The sequence below is a fragment of the Bactrocera oleae genome, chromosome 3 (assembly GCF_042242935.1).
Source record: "Bactrocera oleae isolate idBacOlea1 chromosome 3, idBacOlea1, whole genome shotgun sequence".
Taxonomy (NCBI): Eukaryota; Metazoa; Arthropoda; class Insecta; order Diptera; family Tephritidae; genus Bactrocera; species Bactrocera oleae.
This window is the reverse complement of record NC_091537.1, coordinates 69,888,746-69,909,098: the sequence shown is the minus strand read 5'-3', so window position 1 is coordinate 69,909,098 and position 20,353 is coordinate 69,888,746. Positions and strand designations below refer to the sequence as shown.

Here is a 20,353-nt window from a genome sequence, read left to right as displayed (position 1 = left end):
GCTTTAAAGGATTTTAATTAAATAGAGCTGACAATTTATCTCACATAATTATTTACTGTTAAAAAATTACAGGCTGTATTGTCATACTCATTAATAATAAAGTGGCAACCCTTCTTCAAATTCATTTTCTCCGAAAGAAAAAAAGTTTTTGTCAAACTCTACTATTGTCAGAGAATGTAAAATATAAAATAATAATCTACATTCTCTGCTATTGTCACTTTCAAAAACAATTAATATTCCGTTCGAACACATCTTTGAAGTAGAGCTCACTGAACAGAGCTCAATTCAGTGACAATTAAACATAGCTCAGTAATTTTTCGTTGTCCAGTGTCATTTGCGGACATTCTTTTTTTAGTTTCGCACAATTAAATCATCAATATTTAAACGAAAATATTTGACGTAGTTTTTCTTGGTGCAAATAGATTACAGTTAAGGCAATATACTTTTATTTTAAAAAGTTTACTCTTATATGCAATAAGTTTTGTGTCGGCAAGACGAAGTGAAAATGGAGAAATAGAAATGAAAATAATGTGTGCGTAATCGAATCCAGTGTGCTAAGCGAAAAACGCGAACCTCGTTTAAGTAGAAACGAATAAAGCAATTGCAACAATAATAAAAGACGGTCATTCGTAATGAAAAGCGGAAAATTCGATTTTTCTAATGAAGCTCTAACTTAATACTTCAATAAATAGTTTGTACAATTTGTCAATCGAAACAAGGATAGGAAGTTTCACTAGATATATTTCTTTGGATTATAAAAAAAGACAATGGTAATAAAAATGTATTTAAATTGAGTTAGAAAATTATTTTGTCGTATATTTTAGGTGTGTGGAAATGATTTTGTAATCGTTCGGTGCCACAAACGCCTACACACAAGTGTGATTTTCACGCAAATATTGTTTTGTGCTTGTCCAAAGTTTTAAATAATATAGTGATGGTTGTTTTTATCCTTATTATCTTATATAAGAACTGTAGATGCTTTTTTTTTTTGCTTTGCTTTGAATTCTATATTGGTCTATTCATTAATTATTTAATGAGAGCGCCGCAACAGTAGTTGTATTTGTTTGGCACAAATAATTGGTTAAAATTTCAAAAAGTGTTAATTTGTAGGAAAAAAACGGAATTGACAGTTTATACGCACTTGATACTGCATGATCGTAGAAATAAAATTTTGCAAAAAGTAAACAGTTTGCATTTGTTGCGAATTGTTATGATTTTAATCAAACATTTGTGTTCACACGTGCATTCTGTATGCATATATGCAGAAACTTGTTATTATATTTAAACAAATACTCAGTCCTATTATGCAACTTAGATCCTTAACTGTATGGCTTTATAAGTCACAAGCCCACAATCATTTAAATATATTACAATGAAATGAAAACGATAAACGTATCGAAAGCATGATAATATATGAGTAATTTATTATATTCTCTCTATCTTATTTACTTAAGCTCTACGTTGTTACTTATCAAAAATAGTAATTCTAAATGACATAGGTGAAACAATTATTTTTAGTTCCTCTTTATTCTGCGATGACCACTAACCATACCATACTAAAATAAATATTTCTGCAGAAAATATACATTTTGAAATTTTTGGATCGGAATAAAATATTTCCCACTTTATTTGGAGGAAATGCTTTTAAAATTACAGTTCTATAAAAATTCGGAATCCATACGGCGTCTGTAGATCCACCTGCTTTATATATGTATAAACATTGCGGGGAAACAATTTGTAATTCTTTAAAAATATCGAATATGGTACACATAATTTGTATGATATATAATATTATATTACTAAGGTCCATACTTGCGCCGCTATTTTATTATTATTGCGTTTATGTACATACATACCTATCTGTAATTAGTAAGGAAATCTTTATTTTTACAATTTTTGGTTATTTTGTGTGAGTTTTTTTGTAGTATAACATTAAATTATGAATATATGGGTCTGAGTACAGCTACAAACATATGAAGTCAGTTCATGATCAATAGGAAAGCGCAAACGTCAATGTTTGATGGAGCAGCTGGGGTATCACCATATTTGCACGTAGGCAACTTACTTATCTCACCTTTGCAGCAAAGATTTACCAAACAGCAAAGCGTGATTTTGAACTAAATAATGGCAAATATATTCGTTACTAAAGCGCTGTATAATTTGTCATATGGCGCCTGGTGTGCCGCCGAAAAAAACTTTTCAGTGGCGAATGGAGTAAGAAGTTAATTAGCACTTCTTCCATTGCCTTAACTGCAGGGGCATGTGTATATAATTTTAGTTTAGCATTTAGCGGTTTTTTAAATTTATGGTAAACATGTTTATGTAAATGAGTTGGTGCACATATGTACATATATATATTTATGTATTTATGCATGCACATATGTACATATATATATTTATGTATTTATGCATACACATATAAATATATTTACTAAAGCTTCTACACTTTGATATCTCTCAATCTATAGACTATTAATCTAATAGATTTGTTTAGTGAGAAGTGCAGGCAATCAATATAAGCATTTAATTCAAGAGTTATTTTTTGTATGCATAATCATAGGGTTATAGCCGGTTGACTAAGCTACAAAATAAGATACAAGCATCCTATAAACTTTAGCAAATAGAAACATTACGAGGGTAGAAATGCAGACACAACAAGTAAATTACTAGCCATACTATTTTGTTTATGTTGATAGATCTATGTAAATAAAATAAAAACACTTTCAATGGTTTGAAAATTTTATTTATTTGGATATCATACAAATCTGGTTTGAGCCTGTACAATTTTTTTCACACAAATAATAATTTTATCTTATGTATTTGGAAATTTAGTTTAATTATTTAGTATTGTAAAGTCTAGTGCAATTTTTTTCACACAAATAATAATTTTATCTTATGTATTTGGAAATTTAGTTTAATTATTTAGTATTGTAAAGTGTAGTCACCGCTACACATAAATATATTATGTGTACGGTATTTTTATTGAAATTAATTTCTAAATGTGGTTGACTTTTTTAGGAATCAAGCATTTTTATGCTTTCAACGCCTATGAGGTCCTCCGCTCCGCTAAGTCCATCCGCACAAGCCACTCTTAATAAACATTTACCCAAATTAGCAACGAAGCGCCTTACACAACAACAACAAAATGTCAAAGCTACAGTGCAAATGGTCGATGCTAGCTGTTGCACAGGTATAAAACACAAATATTTCACGTACATATATACATATGTACATATATACAATAAATGTATGTAGCAATATTTTTAAAAGGAAGTAAAAATTTTTAATTGGTTTCACAAGGTATCACTTAGTAACCAATAGTAAATTATCATAGCATTACCATTTTGGTCCTTTGAACCTTTTTAAATGCATGCATACATACATTATATATGGATATGTATACGTTTATATGTACATACATATGAATGTTACCATATTAAAAAATAAAAATAACGAATTATTTATTTCAGAACTATGTAGTAGCGAAAATATACCTGAGGTTGAGATATTTTCCCTATTGGAGGAACAAATCCCTAAATATAAAGTACGGTCCGATTTCTTAACTGACTTTTCTGGGTATTCCAATCAGGATTGGTTTGTCCCTGCACCAGCATTAGAAATACCTACAGAAGGTTTAGGTTTAACCAAAGAGCAGACACGTGAGACGCTTAATTATTTTCGTAAGTATATTTTACAATTAATTACGTATTTATACAAATAAATTATGTATGTACATATGTGTATACATATTTATATTCATTTGTTACCTGGATTAGTTTTTCACATATTATTTTGCGCGGTGACCGAATTAAAATTTCTTTAAAATATGTATATAAAATTTGAAACCGTTTAAGATATGAAAGTTCTAACAAAACATTCGAAAAACAAAGATTTTTCGATGTTATTCATGAGTATCTTAACCTTCTTTACAAGAGGTATTTTCATCTATATTATTAAAAACGTATATATGACTTATCAAAGCTAGCTTTGCCGAACTGTAAACTATTTTAATATATTATTTTTATTTTATTGGAATTACCTGATATTGTACCAGAGAACATAAATGAATTCTTCTAAGTTCTCTGATTGTACTTCTCTCTGCATTCGTTCAGCTGGCGTCGCAACTGAACCACTATTTACACACCACAGCAATAGTTTGAAATTAAAATGCGCCTAAAAGATGCTAAGCAAAATGAACATATACGTTTTTGTTATATAGATTTATAGAACATTTTTTTTTTATAAATTGCAAATTTATAATGTTGCTTATTTTTAGGCTGAAAAATTGGCAACATATTGATCCAACAAACTTATAGTAACTACAATTTTTTCAAACAAATTAATTTCTTAACTTCTATTAAAAACTCAAATAAAATACTATATTTAAATTGATTTTTAAAGAACCAAGAATTCTTTAAGTATGATTTTCTGGGTCTACGCATGTACCATAGCATTCATGCAAACGTTGTCGTTCCTACGACGTTTACGTAACCGGAACGGACCCTGATTTTTATTCAGCCAAGAGGGTGTCAGCAGACGTCATCTCCGCATTAAAACTATTTAGGACAATTTTTATCCTGCAACAAAAATTTAATTGCTTAACGTTTTTCCGAAATCGAATTTAGTTCAGCTTAGTATTTCTTTATTACTATCTTAAATGCAGTAGTGTTGTCGGAGTAGAATTGAATTGTATTCAAACCATGTATACTGTTATTTAATTGTGGACTGCGCAAGATGCAGAGAATAGTTTAAAATATTTTCCACTAACTGCAGTCTACGCTTTTATATTTCTGATTTAATTTTAGTGTTGCCCAAACAGAATTGAACTCATATAATTTTTTAATGTTTATATATTGTGCTTTCGTTTTAATTCCCACCTTATCTTATCTTTTCTCATGTTCGCAGCTAATTTATTTATTAGTTTCATTTGTATACAATAAAAAATAAACAATTATAAAATGCATATTAAATGATAAATGAACTGTATTATCGACTCTAATGCAACTACAGCCTCGGTCATTAAATGGGTTTGAATTTAGTTGTCATTGCTATAGCTTTGTTTAAATACACTATGAAGTAATTACACTGTCTTTAATATTGTATTTTTAAAATGTTTTCTTAATAGTAAATTTGCAACAAGCAATTTACTGAGCCTTCAAACAATTTATCTTTGAACATCTTGAGCAAAACTTGAACTTGAACTTTCTAAAAAAAATTTTCACACAATTGTTTAAAATTTTAATCAGAAACTATCTTAATTAAGCATATTACGCGTAGAAAAAAATAATATTGAAAGTTAAAATTTGTATGCTGACCCAATATTGTATTATAAATTCAAAATTTGTAGAAATAAATGATTTTACTAGTAATTTTTTAAATTTTGTTACAAGTACATGAATATATTTCATATTTAAACAAAAGAAAACTATTTTATTGTATATAAATTAAAAAGGGGCTCCTAAAATTTGATAACCTTATACTTACCTAAGCTGACAACGCGTTAGGATAAAAATTTCTTATATTCTCTAATACATCTAACATTGTTTATTTTCGTATAACAATGTTTTGCATAGGCAGAACAGATCAAATTTATAAACCCGTATTCCCTGCTGCCTAAATAATTTCAATTTCTATAAAATATTGGGTGTATGCATTAATTCGTGCGGTTTTTTTACGAAAATTAAGACTTTATTGTGAAAAAATTGTTATACATTTAATGTTCAAAGTAATTGCCCATCGGAAGCTATGATGTTTGCCCATCTTTCTGGCAGTTTGTGGATCCCATCCCAAAAGAACTTCTCCGGCTTGGAGGAATAATTTGTGGGTAAATTTTAAACTGAAACATAGTATTGTAATGTTTCCTGGTTTTTTGTTTTATTATCTTAATAAATACTTGTATTTCACTTACGCTACGGTACAACTTCCGTTAAAATCAAAACACGTTTTTGTAGCAGTATTTAACCCAGCTGGACATTGACCCGAATTTCGAGCTCTTTTAGAGTATTGCAAGTTAGGAAGTAAAAAAGAGAAATCATATAATAAAAAATTACAAATATAACGCTCATTCGTTTCGCAGTTCATTTGAGAGCCAACTGCAAAACATTATTTGTCTTCTGCGTTTCGAAGTACACCTGCAAAGAATTAAATAATATTTGCGATAACTATAAATAATTCTGAGAATTAACGACTTTTAGTTAGTTTTCCGTACAGTCCGATTTATTTGTTACACAGCGAACGTATTTTTCGTGACTTGCATAGAATACTTTATTCCAAGTCGACTGTTATTGTAGAAAAAGTAAGTGATTTGCGATTTCTATAATTAATTTTGTAAAAACTAATATTAATATCTTGGCGATTTTCCATTAGTCACTCAATATGTAATAACAATGAATAAGCAACAAATATACCATTAATATATTTATTTAATATTGTATTGCACAAATAGTGTATCGGGTCAGTACTTGGGAGTTCAATCATATAAAATTATATAATACGGTGATAAAACTTGTAACTTGCATTGTATTTATTTACTTCAAATACATAAGTCAAATTCTGTTTATTTCTTTTCTAAAGAGTTTTTACTCTTTCGAACTTCATAACTTGGCATATTGCTTGCAAAATAAATATTTACATCCTAATCTATTTATCTAAATACATACATACAAATTCATGCATCGTATACTTCAATGTAGGTGTACGTGATATTTATTTTTAAATATGAATGACTGATACTTAAATTTTCAAAGCTTTTCTAATTCATTATGCCTATTTGTTTATGTAACGATGTGCGTTTAACAAAAAAGAAAATGTCTAAAATTTTCATAGAACGTGTATTAGGTAACGTACAGTAGCGGTTGTCTGGTGTTCAGCTTTCTGAATACAATTTTCAAAACTAAGAAGCTTTGCAAAACAATATAATATTCCAAAGAAAAATCAATTCAATATTCAAAAAATCAAGGAATGTTGTTACCTTGCATAAACAATTTTTACCAAGAAGAAACAATGTCAGTTGTCTTTTAAAAATAAAATATTACACATATGTTCGTGCAACTCTTTAATTTAAAAATGCTTCAATCACATAACCACTTGCTTATAACATAGCAATATTGCAAGAGCTTAAAAGAGCCATATAATTATATAATTTGTCTAATAAAAAAGTTTTAAAGACAAATAAAATGTATACTATTAATATTTTGTTCAATAAAACTGCAATAAGCAAGTGAACCTGCGTATAAAGGTTTTACTGGCAGTCCCTATTTTGCTTACGTTCTGATAAAATGTACACATTTTTATTTGTTACCCTTACTGTAAATGTTGATATAGCAGTGTATGTATACAATAATGTAGTGGATTGTATGTTTGACAAGATAAGTGTCAATGATTATTATTAATTACATTTTTATCATCAATGTTTATTAGCTTTTACAAATGAAATTTATAATACCATATGTTTTTTAAAAAATTATACAATGATCGCCGGTTAAAAACAATTAAAATACAGCCCTGTACGTTACTTACTCGTGTTTTCTGCTGAGCTGTTTAGTTTAGTTTTGTTTGAAATTGGAATGTGTTGAAGAAATTTCGTTGCGGCAATTTGTTTCATTCCACCGTCCACTCAGTGTTCATTTGGGAGCGTAGACAATTATTATCCGCGTTTTTTAGTGCATTGGAATGTCTTGAGGTTGTTCTTGAAGTAAACGAAATAAATAAATGCCAACTGGCTTAAGTGTTAAAGATTCCAGTGGAAATTGTTAAAAATGTGTTAAATAGCAATATTGATGTGTAACACGTGAAAATATGCTTCAACGTATGACAAAATCTAACACTGAGAAATTATTAATTGTTATGTATGGTGCTTATTGATGGGGCTAGTTCAAAGACAAGGTGGAACTCCAGAAGAAGCAAACATTTTCACAGTATAAACTTAACCAATAACTGTATTGCATAGTTTGGTTATTGGTCAACCGACTTTAGTTCAACAACGACTGAAATGCATATTTGCGAAATTTTAGTGTTTAAAAAGACATTGGAACATAATTATTAATGCATTCAACTTTTTTTATATGTATTCTTTTGAGTTACATAAAACCATTCCCACGTAGCATTATTCATAATTGTATTTATATGTGGTATATGAGTGGCATTGATATATTCGTTGTTTAATTCTTGCATCTGATAAGCAACTAAACCAGATATATATATGAATTTTTTTCTAATCTAAATTGGAATGATAATGGCATGCGTTGAAGGTTTTTTTTAAAGTAATTGTTATGATAACAAGTTTTTTGAAACTCATTTATGAATCAATTTGGCCATTTCACTCAGTTGTTAAAGACTTTCTTTGCACATTTTCATTGAACTTATAGAACTATGTACATATATAATACATAAGTGCTTTCGTGTATTGTTTCATTTATGATTCAAACAGTCACCGACATTCCGCACTTACCGCCCGGATCAAACCATATTTGTACATGATTTTTCAAACATTTAGCTTTTTAGCTATACTTCAACTATTAAAAATAGTCTACCTATTTATAAATAAATGTATTCGACTGTTACTTTGAGTTATTTTAAGAATATTTCAAATATATTTAGGTTTCTTTTTTAATTACTACCCTGCGTTGCAAGAGATTGCTCTCTCGCTCCCAGCTCACTGGCTTCTACCGGAAAAATCCAATTTTCGCGGATATCCTACTGTACGGTCTCTAGAAAGTGGTGAGTGTTCATTTACATTGCGCTCTCATAAGATAGGTGTTATCAGCTGACTCGGTCCACGGTTTTGCGATGGTGACTATTTGAAGCATTAGCCATAAAACTAAAACAAATTTCCGTTGCTGTCATATGCCAAGAAAAAGTCAGTGCAAAGATAATCATTACGTCATGATAAGTAAATAAACTTCCATATGACTGTCAGATCTACAGATGCAAAGAAAAATTAACCGTATGACAAACATCCTATGTGTTATTCATAAAATGCTACGCTAGGGATGAAAAACATAAATATTAAAAATATTCAATTAAAATCTACAAATGACTGACCAGTTAGCTTGCGGCATATATAACAGGTATCGCTAATATATGCATATGCATTATTTTTATGCGATGATAAGTGTGTAAAATATAACATTTTCTTTGTTTAAAGATAAGATAAGGTGTTCCCAATAAAATAAAAAAAATTCTAAATTGTGCCAAAAAAAAAAAAAAAAATTAAATCTATGGTAATAAGAACACGCGGTAGTGTTAAAATCATACTACCTTCGAACTATTATGAACACATATATTAAAAAAAAAGTATGTCGAATGAAAATATAAGTGTGCCACAAAGCAATATAATTGCTCCAACCGATTTTAAATATGGTGACTCTGATATTTGTTCGAAGCGCCGAAAGTGCAATGCTGATGATACCGAGGACAATAAGAGTATTGCATTTACTGAATGTACACCAACAAATATTTTTCCTTTGGATTTTTCATCGTTTGATGTGAGCTCAGATTTTAAGGGAGGTGTTCTTAATTCCACTACATCGACACCATCAGCACAGTCATCACCCATTTCATCAATAATTGATCAAAAATCGGAAAAATCCTTATTAATAACAGCAAAGCCATCACAAACAAGTAGAGGTTTTGAAAACACCTTTAAATTGCTACAAACCCAAATTGAATGCAATGCAAAAAAAGCTATTAGCGTTATGCAGTCCTTTAAAGTGGATACGTCCATTTTAAGCAGCGGTAGCTGTTCATTGACCTCAATCAGTGAATCCGAAGAACCAGCTACTCATTTGGAGCTTGAATTGGAAGCAATGCAACGTGTACGAACGCTAGCTGCAAACAAGACAAGTTACAATATTTCTCCTCGATTTGTATCACTTTTATGCGATTTTGTGTCTAAAGGTCAACATATAAAAAATGGGGAAGATTATCGGGAAAAAAATTCAAAAGATGGTGAACAAGATTTAATGTATCATGCTGCTAGAAATTCTGATGGAAAGAACTGTCTAAAAGTTGTAAGGACGTTATACTCAGAACAAGGTATGCATCATAACGTATTTACAATAAGTATACGCTTGCATCATGTTGCAAAGAGTATACAAGTTTTTATCATATAATTAAATAAAAGTCAAGTTTACTGCGCATTTGTGATTTAGAGCATTAAAGCGGTTTCCGTTCTAAATTTGGCGATGGTTATCTGTACCCTCTACTGCAACTAATCTTTATATGTGAAATCGGTGTTAAGTATTCTTCAATAAAAGTCACACTTTATCGAGTGATTGTGCTTATGTACACGTAGCCATTTAATTATAAATAAATATGACTTTTTTTCAAATAGAAATTTTTAAGTGTCAATTGAAAGTATAGTAGTAGTAGTTGCTATTGCATGCGTTTTCAGATTACCTTATGCGGTGAAAGAGGACGTAAAGCTTTAAGAAGTAAGCTTTAAAGCTGATCAATTTCACTGCTGATAAAAATACTGGCCGATATATCTCTTTTAAGTATGTGCATAGATTTATCACAAGTTAATATAATTTCTATTCTTTAAATATTTAAAGGGAGAACCATTTTCAAGATCCCTACTTTTTTACAGAAAAAACAGAGAATTCAAATTTAATGGGGACTGTTTTTTATCAGTCGAAAGAACATTTTTTGGCATTTAATTTTTGAAAATTATCTCTTTCTTCGGCTATGTTTCAGATGGTCGATCCGTTGAGTCCAATTTTCAATTTTGCTCCAAGGCTGGAATCAAAGACTTTACATATCCTCACAAGAAAAAGTTTATCGATGTAATATTACACGGCCAATCGACCGACCCAAAACTTGAAATTATCTGCTCACTGAAGTGTTCTCTCAATAAATCCACTGATTGATGCGATTCGTGGGAAGTGGCGCCGTCTTTTGAAACCAAATGTCGCCGAGATCACGAGCTTCAATTTCAGGCATCAAATAGTCGGTTATCATGTCGCGATAATGGTTATTGTTGCTGCAACGGTTATCTAGTCCCCGCTTGGGTGGTAATTTATAGTTTGATTGTCGTCGAGGTCATCTAACGGGAGGCCCAGACAACGAGCTCTTTCGACGGGGTCGGAGCACAGGGAAATGGGTGTTAGATAAATGGGGTTCGTTGGGCACACAAAGAGGTGGTTAGTGTCATGCGGAGACTCATCGAATTCAGGACATATATTGGGTATGTCGGGATCGATTCTGGATAAGTAGGAGTTTAACCTGCTACAGTATCCAGAACGAAGTTGCGCGAGGGTTCGCGATAATGGTCGCTATTGACGGTTAAGTTCTCACCGGAATTATTTTTGAAAAAATATGGAGCGATATTTTTTCTGGATGTAATGACAGCTCTTGAATCTCTTCAGGTTGCTCCTTGTCATAAATGCAGCAATGCTTGTTTTCATACCCATTGAGCCAGAAATGGGAATCATCGCTGAACAAAATTTGGCTCGAAATCGTCGGATCTCCTTGGAACTTTTTAAGAGCCCATAGAGCGAAGCGATGTCGATTGGGAAGGTCGAGTGGTTTCAATTCTTGCACAAGCTGTATTTTGTACGCTTTCAATTTAAGATCTCGACGTAAAATGTGCCAAGTCGTTCCATACGTCAGTCCGAATTGCTGCGAACGGCGCCGAATCGACTCTCCAACGTTTTCGTGTACACTAAGCTACGAATGCTGAGTCTCAAGATGGGTGATGGCGTCGCGAATAGTACGCTCAGTGGGTTGATTACGTAGACTAAGTTGAGCGAAGCGCGCGAAACACATTCTCTGCAGAACGTGAATTTTCGTAATAAAGTTGAAAGATTTATTAACGTTGTTTCGGCGTAAGTCTTTTTATGATAAGATGCCAAAGAATACTGGACAAAAATAACATGACAGCTTGACGCGACTCATGCATGATCCGTAAAAGAAAGGCTATTAAAAGAAGTACCTCTACTTGTATCACCCGTTATTTGAACCAAAAATATTACCTTAATTTCGGTTGCACGGAAGTTATAATATCCTTGTTGGATGAATTCTTATTGCATTCTTATAGGGTAGGATGTATGGCAGTTAAATGCTATAGTAGGCAGATTTAAAAAATGTCTTCTGATATTGTCCTGTCACCTTTGACAATAACCTATGCCAAAATTTGTGAAGATATCTCGTCAAATAAAAAAGATTTCCAATTATATATATTTTATACCACCCGAAACCGCGATTGCAATCAAATTAAAACTTACTAGTAATAGAAGGGATAATATTTTCAAACTCGTTGTTTTTTTTAATATTGAAATATCAATTCGCCTTAACTTATACTATAAAGAATATATTGAAATTAGTTTTTTAACTTAAGTTTTACTGTAGAATTATTTACAAATAATGTTTTATTTTTCATTATGTATTAACATCTGGCAACCATTCCATTTTGGAACGTATTTGCTGGAATGTTCGACAGTGTTGACAAGTGTGAAAATATTGTGTTGAAATATTACCGATAAAATTTCTCATGTATTAATATTAAAACTGATAACGAAAAACTTGATTAACATAAAATTATCTGGTATGTCTAAAATATTTGAAACGTTGAGGCTAGTTATATATCAGATAACATATATGTACATAAGTTTTTAATCTGAAGCTCTCGTGTTCTCTATATAATGAAAAGGTAAATATTCGTTTAGCATATAAAATATTGTATATTATTGGTAAATAAATACTAAAGTTAAATGTATAGTACACTACATACTAATATACAAACAAGTACACTTTATGAGCAAATATACTTCACCCCAATTAAACGGTTCAGCCGAAGAGTCAAATTTAACCGAATCTTTGTGTATCTGTGATCGTTCATCCCTTTCTTACGCAACGGGGTTATGAGTTACGCGGTGTGTATGTTTAGTTTCCACGCTAATTTTAATGCATTGTAGTTTCTGTAGTCGTGACTTGTTGGGTTGTGCTGTAAATGAATTATGTCAATATTTCGTTTGTGTATTGTATTCAATGTTCGAGTTTAATTTTCATGTATTTGACGTTCTACAACACTGTTGCCAATTGATTTTTGACATTTGTTCCAATATTCATTCTCTATTAATAAAGCAATGAACATTTGCGAATAGGAAGTTGTGTTTGCAAAATAATAGTGAGCTCAATTTAAGCTTAGAATTATACATATTTTAACTCTTATGTACAGTAATTTTGTGAAACGAAAAGCGAAAATTTCATTCGCGATAGAAAAGTCTATTTTTTAAACGGAGTAAACGGATTTTTTTTTATCTGAAGTTGTATTTTGTAGTATTTGAGAAAAGTGCGTCACGAGACCGATGCCATTTGGGATCTTTTTTTCTCTGCCGACTTATATTAGCATAGTTAAGAAAGGCGATTAGCATTTTAGTAAATATAAGAATACATGCACACATATGTATAGAAATATTTGAAGTACGGTTTGTTATAAAGTGAGTATCACAAAGGTTTAATATACAAGTTTCAATAAACTTTTTTTTTTTGTATTTTGATGTGTTTACTTGTATACTAATGAATTTTAAATGTCGTATTTATGTACCTATATATTTAAAGTCATAAATTTGGCATCCCTTGGTTTTGCAAGATAGCGCAAGCGTGGAAACAATTAAAGTTCTCTTCACTTTGTCAAAAATCCTGCATTTTCCAGTAATTTTGCACACCCCTTAACCGAATCCAATAACTAGTCAAGTGTTGTGTTTAGGCAAATATGATGCGTCAGAATTTAAAATGTTTAAACTCGTTTTTAAAATATATAATATAATTGGAAAAGAACGTCGCGATAAATTTCTGTGATTATAGTAATGTAATGAAGCTAAACAGACATTTCAACTGTTTGCTTTTGATTTTCAGTATTATTTATTTGACTTAAAATTTTCCATACCTATTTGCCAGCATAAGTAAATTAGCCACCGTGGGACTGTTATATAATTGACAACTTTTTGCCTTCCGATCAAAACGTAAAATGAATTTAAATTAATGTGTGGCTATTTGAAATACACATAATTCTATTAAATACGTGCAAATTTAACTTTCTATTTGGCATGCAAAACAATGGAGAATGCCGCTTCCAGTGGTTACGTTGAACGTAATGACCGTCTGCATCGACGCAACGCATCGTTGTCTCCAGAAAATCGATATAACACTTTGGAGAGTGAAGTAGAAAACGTAGTGGTAGTGAATACAAATATTGATGCTGTCGTCACAAACCTCAATATTAACAGTGAATCGAATTTTCAATGGTTTGAAAATTGTAATGAAGACTTCGTGGATGCTGCGCAATTGGAGTATGAGGACGAAATATTGTGTACTTCATCTTCTTTTACCAATGCAGTATTAAATACAGTTGAAAATGCTGCTTTAGCTGATCTTAACTTTTCCCAAATACAAACTAATAACCAATCTTTACTTGAGAACGAACAATTACTTTACGAAGGTAGTAAAATGTTTAACTAATAATAATGTTTTACAAATAAGCGTTTAGTTTTATGGTTTTCAAATAGCTATTTTGAAATAGATATATTAATATCTCTTGAAATTACTTCAGGAATGTTTTCTGATGCTACAACAACAACATGGTTTTCAAATGTTTGAAATATATACCGGCTTTGCTTTAAGCTTAATGAATATTTGTATGTACATACTTTTGTCACTCAGTATTGACATTTGTTGTTTGTTTTTAATAGAAAAATTAATTAGTCGGCGCTTAAAAAATATGTAATATAATGGTATGCGGTAAAAGTCATAAGAAGAACTTGTTTTCGATTGCTGAAAATATTGAAAAAAGGAAAAATTACAAACGATGTAATAATTGCTAAGGTTGTCGATAGAAACCATTTTGAAAATCATTAACAAAGTAAAAAAGAACACAAATTCTAATAGCTATAAAAATTTGTTTTCTGATTATGAAACACATTTATTATTCTCTAAGGAAATTGATATAATATATGTGTGTAATTATTTAAGATACACAATTTTGTGCATAATTAGTATTTATTTTTAATACATATGCTTAATTACTAAAATGTTTAATACAATTGGACTTATTTCACATTTTATTTTATTTTATTTTCAGTTCTATGTGGAAACCGTGTAAGTCAAATGACGCGCGCATATGATGACATAGAAGCTGTGACCCGCTTGCTGGAAGAAAAAGAAAAGGACTTAGAATTAACAGTACAAATTGGCAAAGAACTTTTAACACAAAATAATGCACTTGAAAGCAAAATTACTGAGCTCGAAGCAGATTTGAAAGCTTCGAATGAGGATCGCGCTCAACTAGTTCATGAACTACACAAGAAAAATGAACTTATTGCTGTTTTGACAAATGACTCTGACGAAGGGAGTGAAAATGGTAGGGAAATGTAATATATGATACGTGGTACATATGGTAATATTCCAGCTGTACACCCACGTGTATTTGTTTTTGTTTTGTACTCTAAATGCAATTATACTTACTTCTATCTTTTAGATACTCCCACCTTTTCCAAATCCATTACTTTGGATTTACTACAAAAGAAAATTGCTACATTGCAGGATGAGAATAAAAGTTTGAAACTTGAAGCCTTACAGCTTGCCTCAGAAACCGATGATGTTGAGGCGCAGGAACGGCAACTTATGGAAGACATAACGTCGCAATTGAACGAAGCGAACGGTCGCTACGACAGCATGAATCTGGAGTTGGAACGTCTCCGAGAGGAGAATCGTTTGCAGCATGAACAGATAATCAGTTTAACAGCGAGATTGTCGGAAGCTGAAATGAGGCTGCATCAATTAACGCACGACAATGACGAACACATAACACTTTTAAATATAACTAAGGAGAACCAAAATTCATTAGCAGTGGAATTACTTGAATTCAAGCAACGATATCAGGAAGTACTGGCTTTACTGCAGGAGGCTCAAGAACAATTGCGTAATCAGCGAAAGAAAACAATGCCGCAGGCGCGTAGCTCTTTTATATCGAATTCTGTTTTACTGCAGCCCGAATCGTTGCAATGTGAATTAATGGAGTCATCAATGTATTCTGAAAATAGTCTTGATTCCGGTATTTCGGGTGATACGCAACGTGCAGATCGTATGGGCCGTTTAATGTCACAAATGCCCGGTATATATGGTGGTGGTGCTGGCAACGCAGGGTCCGCGTATGGATTTGGAGGCGTTGGTGCTATACCACCATATAAGCGGGTGTTTGAAACAGTGCGATGTGCTAGCAAAACTGGCAATTATATGGATAGTGGCAATTCGTCGATGACACAACTGGGCGCAATGGCAATGAGCAGTAGCGTCGGACCGCGGATGTCGGCGATGCCGTATCGTGGTGCCGCCTTCGATGACAATACTCTGGGTCTGAAGACTTTGTCATGCGAAAGTCTGGCATCACAATCGGACGACGGCTATCCAGCGGCACCAAGTGGTGTGCCTGGTGCACCAGGCGCTAAAGACTTGGAAGCCGCCCTAAAACGCCTAACACCCGCTGAAGTATTGGCACGACGTGCTATGCTCTCCTATGCTCCAGTTGGTACGTATTCATATGATGAGCAGCCAACCACCACAAATACACTTCCACTAGGTTTACGCACGCCAGATAGTATTATGTCGACAGGTTCGTCGGGAATTTCATCCACGAATATGTCGGCATCAATGCAACAATGGCGGCTACCGGAAAAATTGCAAATTGTGAAACCGATAGAAGGTTCACAGACACTGCATCATTGGTCCAGGTTGGCAACGCCAACATTAAGTGGCCTACTTGAGGAACGACCCGGTGTTACCATACGCGGTGGACGTGGCCTAGACGATTTGGGCATGCAAGTGTATACATTGTCCGATGTGGAGGAGGATGTAAGCGATGACTTACCGGGGAAGCAATTCGAAGCGTCTGGCTGTACATTTACATATACAACGAGCATGGTAATGCATCCCGATGACGGTTTGAATGATTTGTCATTCTTGTCACAGTCACAATTGTCATCACGTATGGCCTCCGCATCGACATCGCGTCAACCAAGTTGCCCGCCCACACCACACGGTGGACTGTCCCGAAAGAATTCCTGTTCGACGTTTTCGGTAAATCTTGGATTGGCTTCAATGTTAAACGAACGTGGTATCAAGGCTGTAACGCCAAGTGCGCTGAATACACCCGCTGGACCGAACTTCACACCAACTGTTACGCCCTGCAATAGTCCCGGTAAGTTAGAATACAACGTGTTGTTTGCACAATATATTTGCACCAGTATGAGTCACAAAATACAAAAAAATTATTCATCACGTGGCATGTTGTATGTTTTATGAATGTATTTTACTTCGCAACTTCACTTCATTATTTATTTATATCTTTCAGAGGGTTCACCACCACGCTCAGCATCACCTGAACCATTGTTCGGCATTCTGTCGACTGGTGCAGATTTAATTCGACGCAAACTAATCGGCGATATCGAAAGGCCGAATCGTAATCTAGCTCAAAAACAACAAAAAATCATGCTATCGCGCTTGGAGAGACGTGCATTACGTTCACTAAAACTGGTCGAGAAGGTGGAGAGTATTGGTTTAGAGAATATTATAGTAGCACAACCAAATTCTATGTCCCAGTTGGCTAGCGGTATAGCGAGTCGCAGCTCCAGTCCAATGGCACAATTAATTAGTCTTAAGAATCTGCACACATGCGCCAATAACGTAGTGGACGATATACACTTCGATCGTGATCAAATAAAAACCGTGCTACATAAGGGACTGACTACGCCCACCACGACCAGTACATGCGCAAGAAGCGATGATGAAAGCGTGGAAACAGAATCGATTTCAAGCGTAATAAGTACCGAAAGAACTGTTAAAAACGAACAACAGCATACAGTAATAAATATCACACAAAATGTGACTGCGGCAACGGTCACGACAGCGGCACCCACAAATGGTACAAGCACAACCGAGTCGCGTATAAAGCAATTACAACGACAAAAGTCCCGTCGCAATCTTAAGAATGGTATTGGTGGTCAACGACCAGATTTAGGTACGATCAATGGTAATGGTGCTGGTGGTGGTAGTGGACGTGTACGTCCCGATCTAGGAAAAGTTTCGACCGGACCCTCAACGTCTGCGGCAGCCAAAAGCAACATGACAAATGCCACTATCACAGATGTGTCACAGACGAAGAAGGGTGCGCACAATAAAGTACGTGAAACGCGAGAACAACAAAGTATAACACAAGCAGTTGTCGGAACTGTGAGTTCATTACTTTTTGGACGTAAAGGTGGCTGGCTGTAGAGCACTTATACTACTTATTTTACTAAATGTGCTTATTTAAGTATGATGATAATATATAATAATATTTACTACATAATTTAGTTTGACAGTGTTTGAAGCGAGGATTAATCGCTATAAACGGATAACGAATAGTGAGTGCTAAACGATGACAGAGCATAGTCGAAAAAAAGTTAAACAACTAACGAAGAAATTTGCAAATGAATACAGTTTTATTTTTTATAAGCAAACATCTAATCTAAATTGCTTGTAGTGCTGCAAGCAGGCAGCAAAGATGTCGAAAGCGCAAAGTTCTCGCGTGTTTATGTATATAAATAAGAATTATTTGCAACGATAGTGAAGCTGTGAATAAGTCTCTATGAGTAGGCTAATAACATTTTTTGTTTTTGGTGCACTTATTTATGTAGCGCATTTGATAGCCATTAGGGGGATTCTCTTGAGCTTGTATACCATAAGATACTATCGTGCGCTTGCATCTTTTGATCTAAGATTCGTGGAATCACACAAGAGTATGAGAATCCCGCTATTATGTATTCCAAACAAAAATGTTAGTATATGAATAGATGAAATATCTATGCTATACGTTGTGTATCCCTTCACAAGGCGTAGCTAACACAACAAATGTGTAATCACATGAGGAGTGGAAAAACTTTTACAAGTCATATTAAAATATTTTCAAGCATTCGCAAACTATTTGTGATTTGTACCGCACGCATAAATATTTATTATTTACCTTATTTTTATCACATAACCTAAGAAATTTGTTTTTATGTTGTATCGATCTATTCTTGTTTATATATTAATTTATTGAAATTGAATATTAAGTTTTGAACATATACATATGTACACTTACTTTCACATGGCGGAGCAATAAATACCATACACAAGTTAATATTTAATACTGCCACGGTGAGTTCACTTTATACCTACAAACTTTATACGCTTAGTTTAAAATTCGCATTTTATGGCAACAGTTTTGAAACTAGTGTAAATATAAATATGTATATATTAAAACAATTTATTGAATGCCTGTAAAAAATTGGTTTTTAACAAATTGGCACTTCTTATACACACACACATAGCATGTTGTTCTAGCGGCAGAAAACATCCCTGAAGTAATTTGGAGGAATGCTGCCGAATTAATACGCGTTCATTATTGTGTGTGTTTTCAACAGTAACATTCAAGAAATCCTTAGTAGGTACATGCATGGCTAACATAGCCTTGTGCTGCTTTTACATATAAGTGCTAGCATTTTTATTACTGCGAAATGCAAATATACAATTCCATTGTAAGTAACGTTAAATATTTGTTATAAAAATTTCACGCTCCTTAAAAATAATTAAACTACGTCAAAATTTTAAACATTCAATGTGTGAATGAGCTTATTTTTCCTTAATTATTATTTGTAAACGCCTATTAATGAAAAATTACGTACGTAGATTCCTGAAAATGAGGGAAAGTTTATGTTAAAACGCTGCTAAAAAGTTCCATTACTAAAAAATATTTTATTAGACATAGAAAGTCAGCAATTTGATTGATTCTAATGTAGTGCATTACTAAAATGAAACTATTTTGTTGCTTAAACATAAAGCTTATTTATGTACAATTGTGTAATGCATATAAATAGTTTTTTTTATATTATATATTTTTTAATTTTTTTTTTTAATATTCCTTTTTAATTTTTGTTAAATAATTTTTTTTTTAATTTTTGTTAGAATACTTTTTTTTAAATTTTTGTTAGAATATTTATTTTTAAATTTTTTGTAAGAATATTTTTTTTTAATTTTTGTAATTTTTTTTTTTTTTAATTTTTATACATTTTTTATTTTTTTTTTTAATATTTATACATTTTTTATTTTATTTTTTAATTTTTATACATTTTTTATTTTATTTTTTTTTAAATTTTTTTTTAAATTTTTTTTTTTAATTTTTTTTTAAATTTATATTTATTTATTTTTTTTTTTTTAAATAATTTTTTGTGTTAATTTTTATTCTTTTATTTTTATTGAGTAGTGCAACCGAGCTTGTTGAGGTTTAAGTAGGCACTTACATATGTTAATTAAGATTTTACAGCACAGGCCAACGTAA

At 32.3% G+C, this 20,353-nt stretch overlaps 1 protein-coding gene and 1 long non-coding RNA gene across 6 annotated transcripts; one reads left to right on the top strand and one right to left on the bottom strand.

The window, feature by feature from the left end:
* Positions 1 to 276: 276 nt before the first annotated feature.
* On the top strand, positions 277 to 19,163 carry milt (trafficking kinesin-binding protein milt). Of its 5 annotated transcripts, none has more exons than XM_014234114.3 (6): positions 277 to 428; positions 3,019 to 3,190; positions 3,471 to 3,680; positions 15,080 to 15,358; positions 15,476 to 17,194; positions 17,348 to 19,163. In XM_014234114.3, the coding sequence occupies exons 2-6, from the start codon at positions 3,034 to 3,036 to the stop codon at positions 18,265 to 18,267; spliced, it is 3,285 nt and encodes a 1,094-aa protein (XP_014089589.3). In that variant the 5' UTR covers positions 277 to 428; positions 3,019 to 3,033; the 3' UTR covers positions 18,268 to 19,163. The 5 variants fall into 5 exon arrangements, with proteins under 5 accessions (XP_014089589.3, XP_014089572.3, XP_036217727.2 ...); XM_014234097.3 differs by having other exon boundaries at positions 278 to 770; XM_036361834.2 differs by lacking the exons at positions 277 to 428; positions 3,019 to 3,190; positions 3,471 to 3,680 and adding an exon at positions 9,288 to 10,035.
* On the bottom strand, positions 5,667 to 9,148 carry LOC118680711 (uncharacterized). The gene is made up of 4 exons (XR_004976314.2): positions 9,043 to 9,148; positions 7,519 to 8,979; positions 5,909 to 6,131; positions 5,667 to 5,836 (listed from the first exon to the last, which is right to left on the bottom strand). It is a non-coding gene; the product is annotated as an uncharacterized lncRNA (long non-coding RNA).
* Positions 19,164 to 20,353: the final 1,190 nt, after the last annotated feature.

Bases quoted from the DNA above. Each gene is read 5' to 3' on its own strand.
- milt (XM_036361834.2), top strand. From the start codon at position 9,297: ATGTCGAATGAAAATATAAGTGTGCCACAAAGCAATATAATTGCTCCA. The intron at 15,359-15,475 runs GTAGGGAAATGT...TCTATCTTTTAG, and splicing joins TGACGAAGGGAGTGAAAATG to ATACTCCCACCTTTTCCAAA. The intron at 17,195-17,347 runs GTAAGTTAGAAT...TATATCTTTCAG, and splicing joins TACGCCCTGCAATAGTCCCG to AGGGTTCACCACCACGCTCA.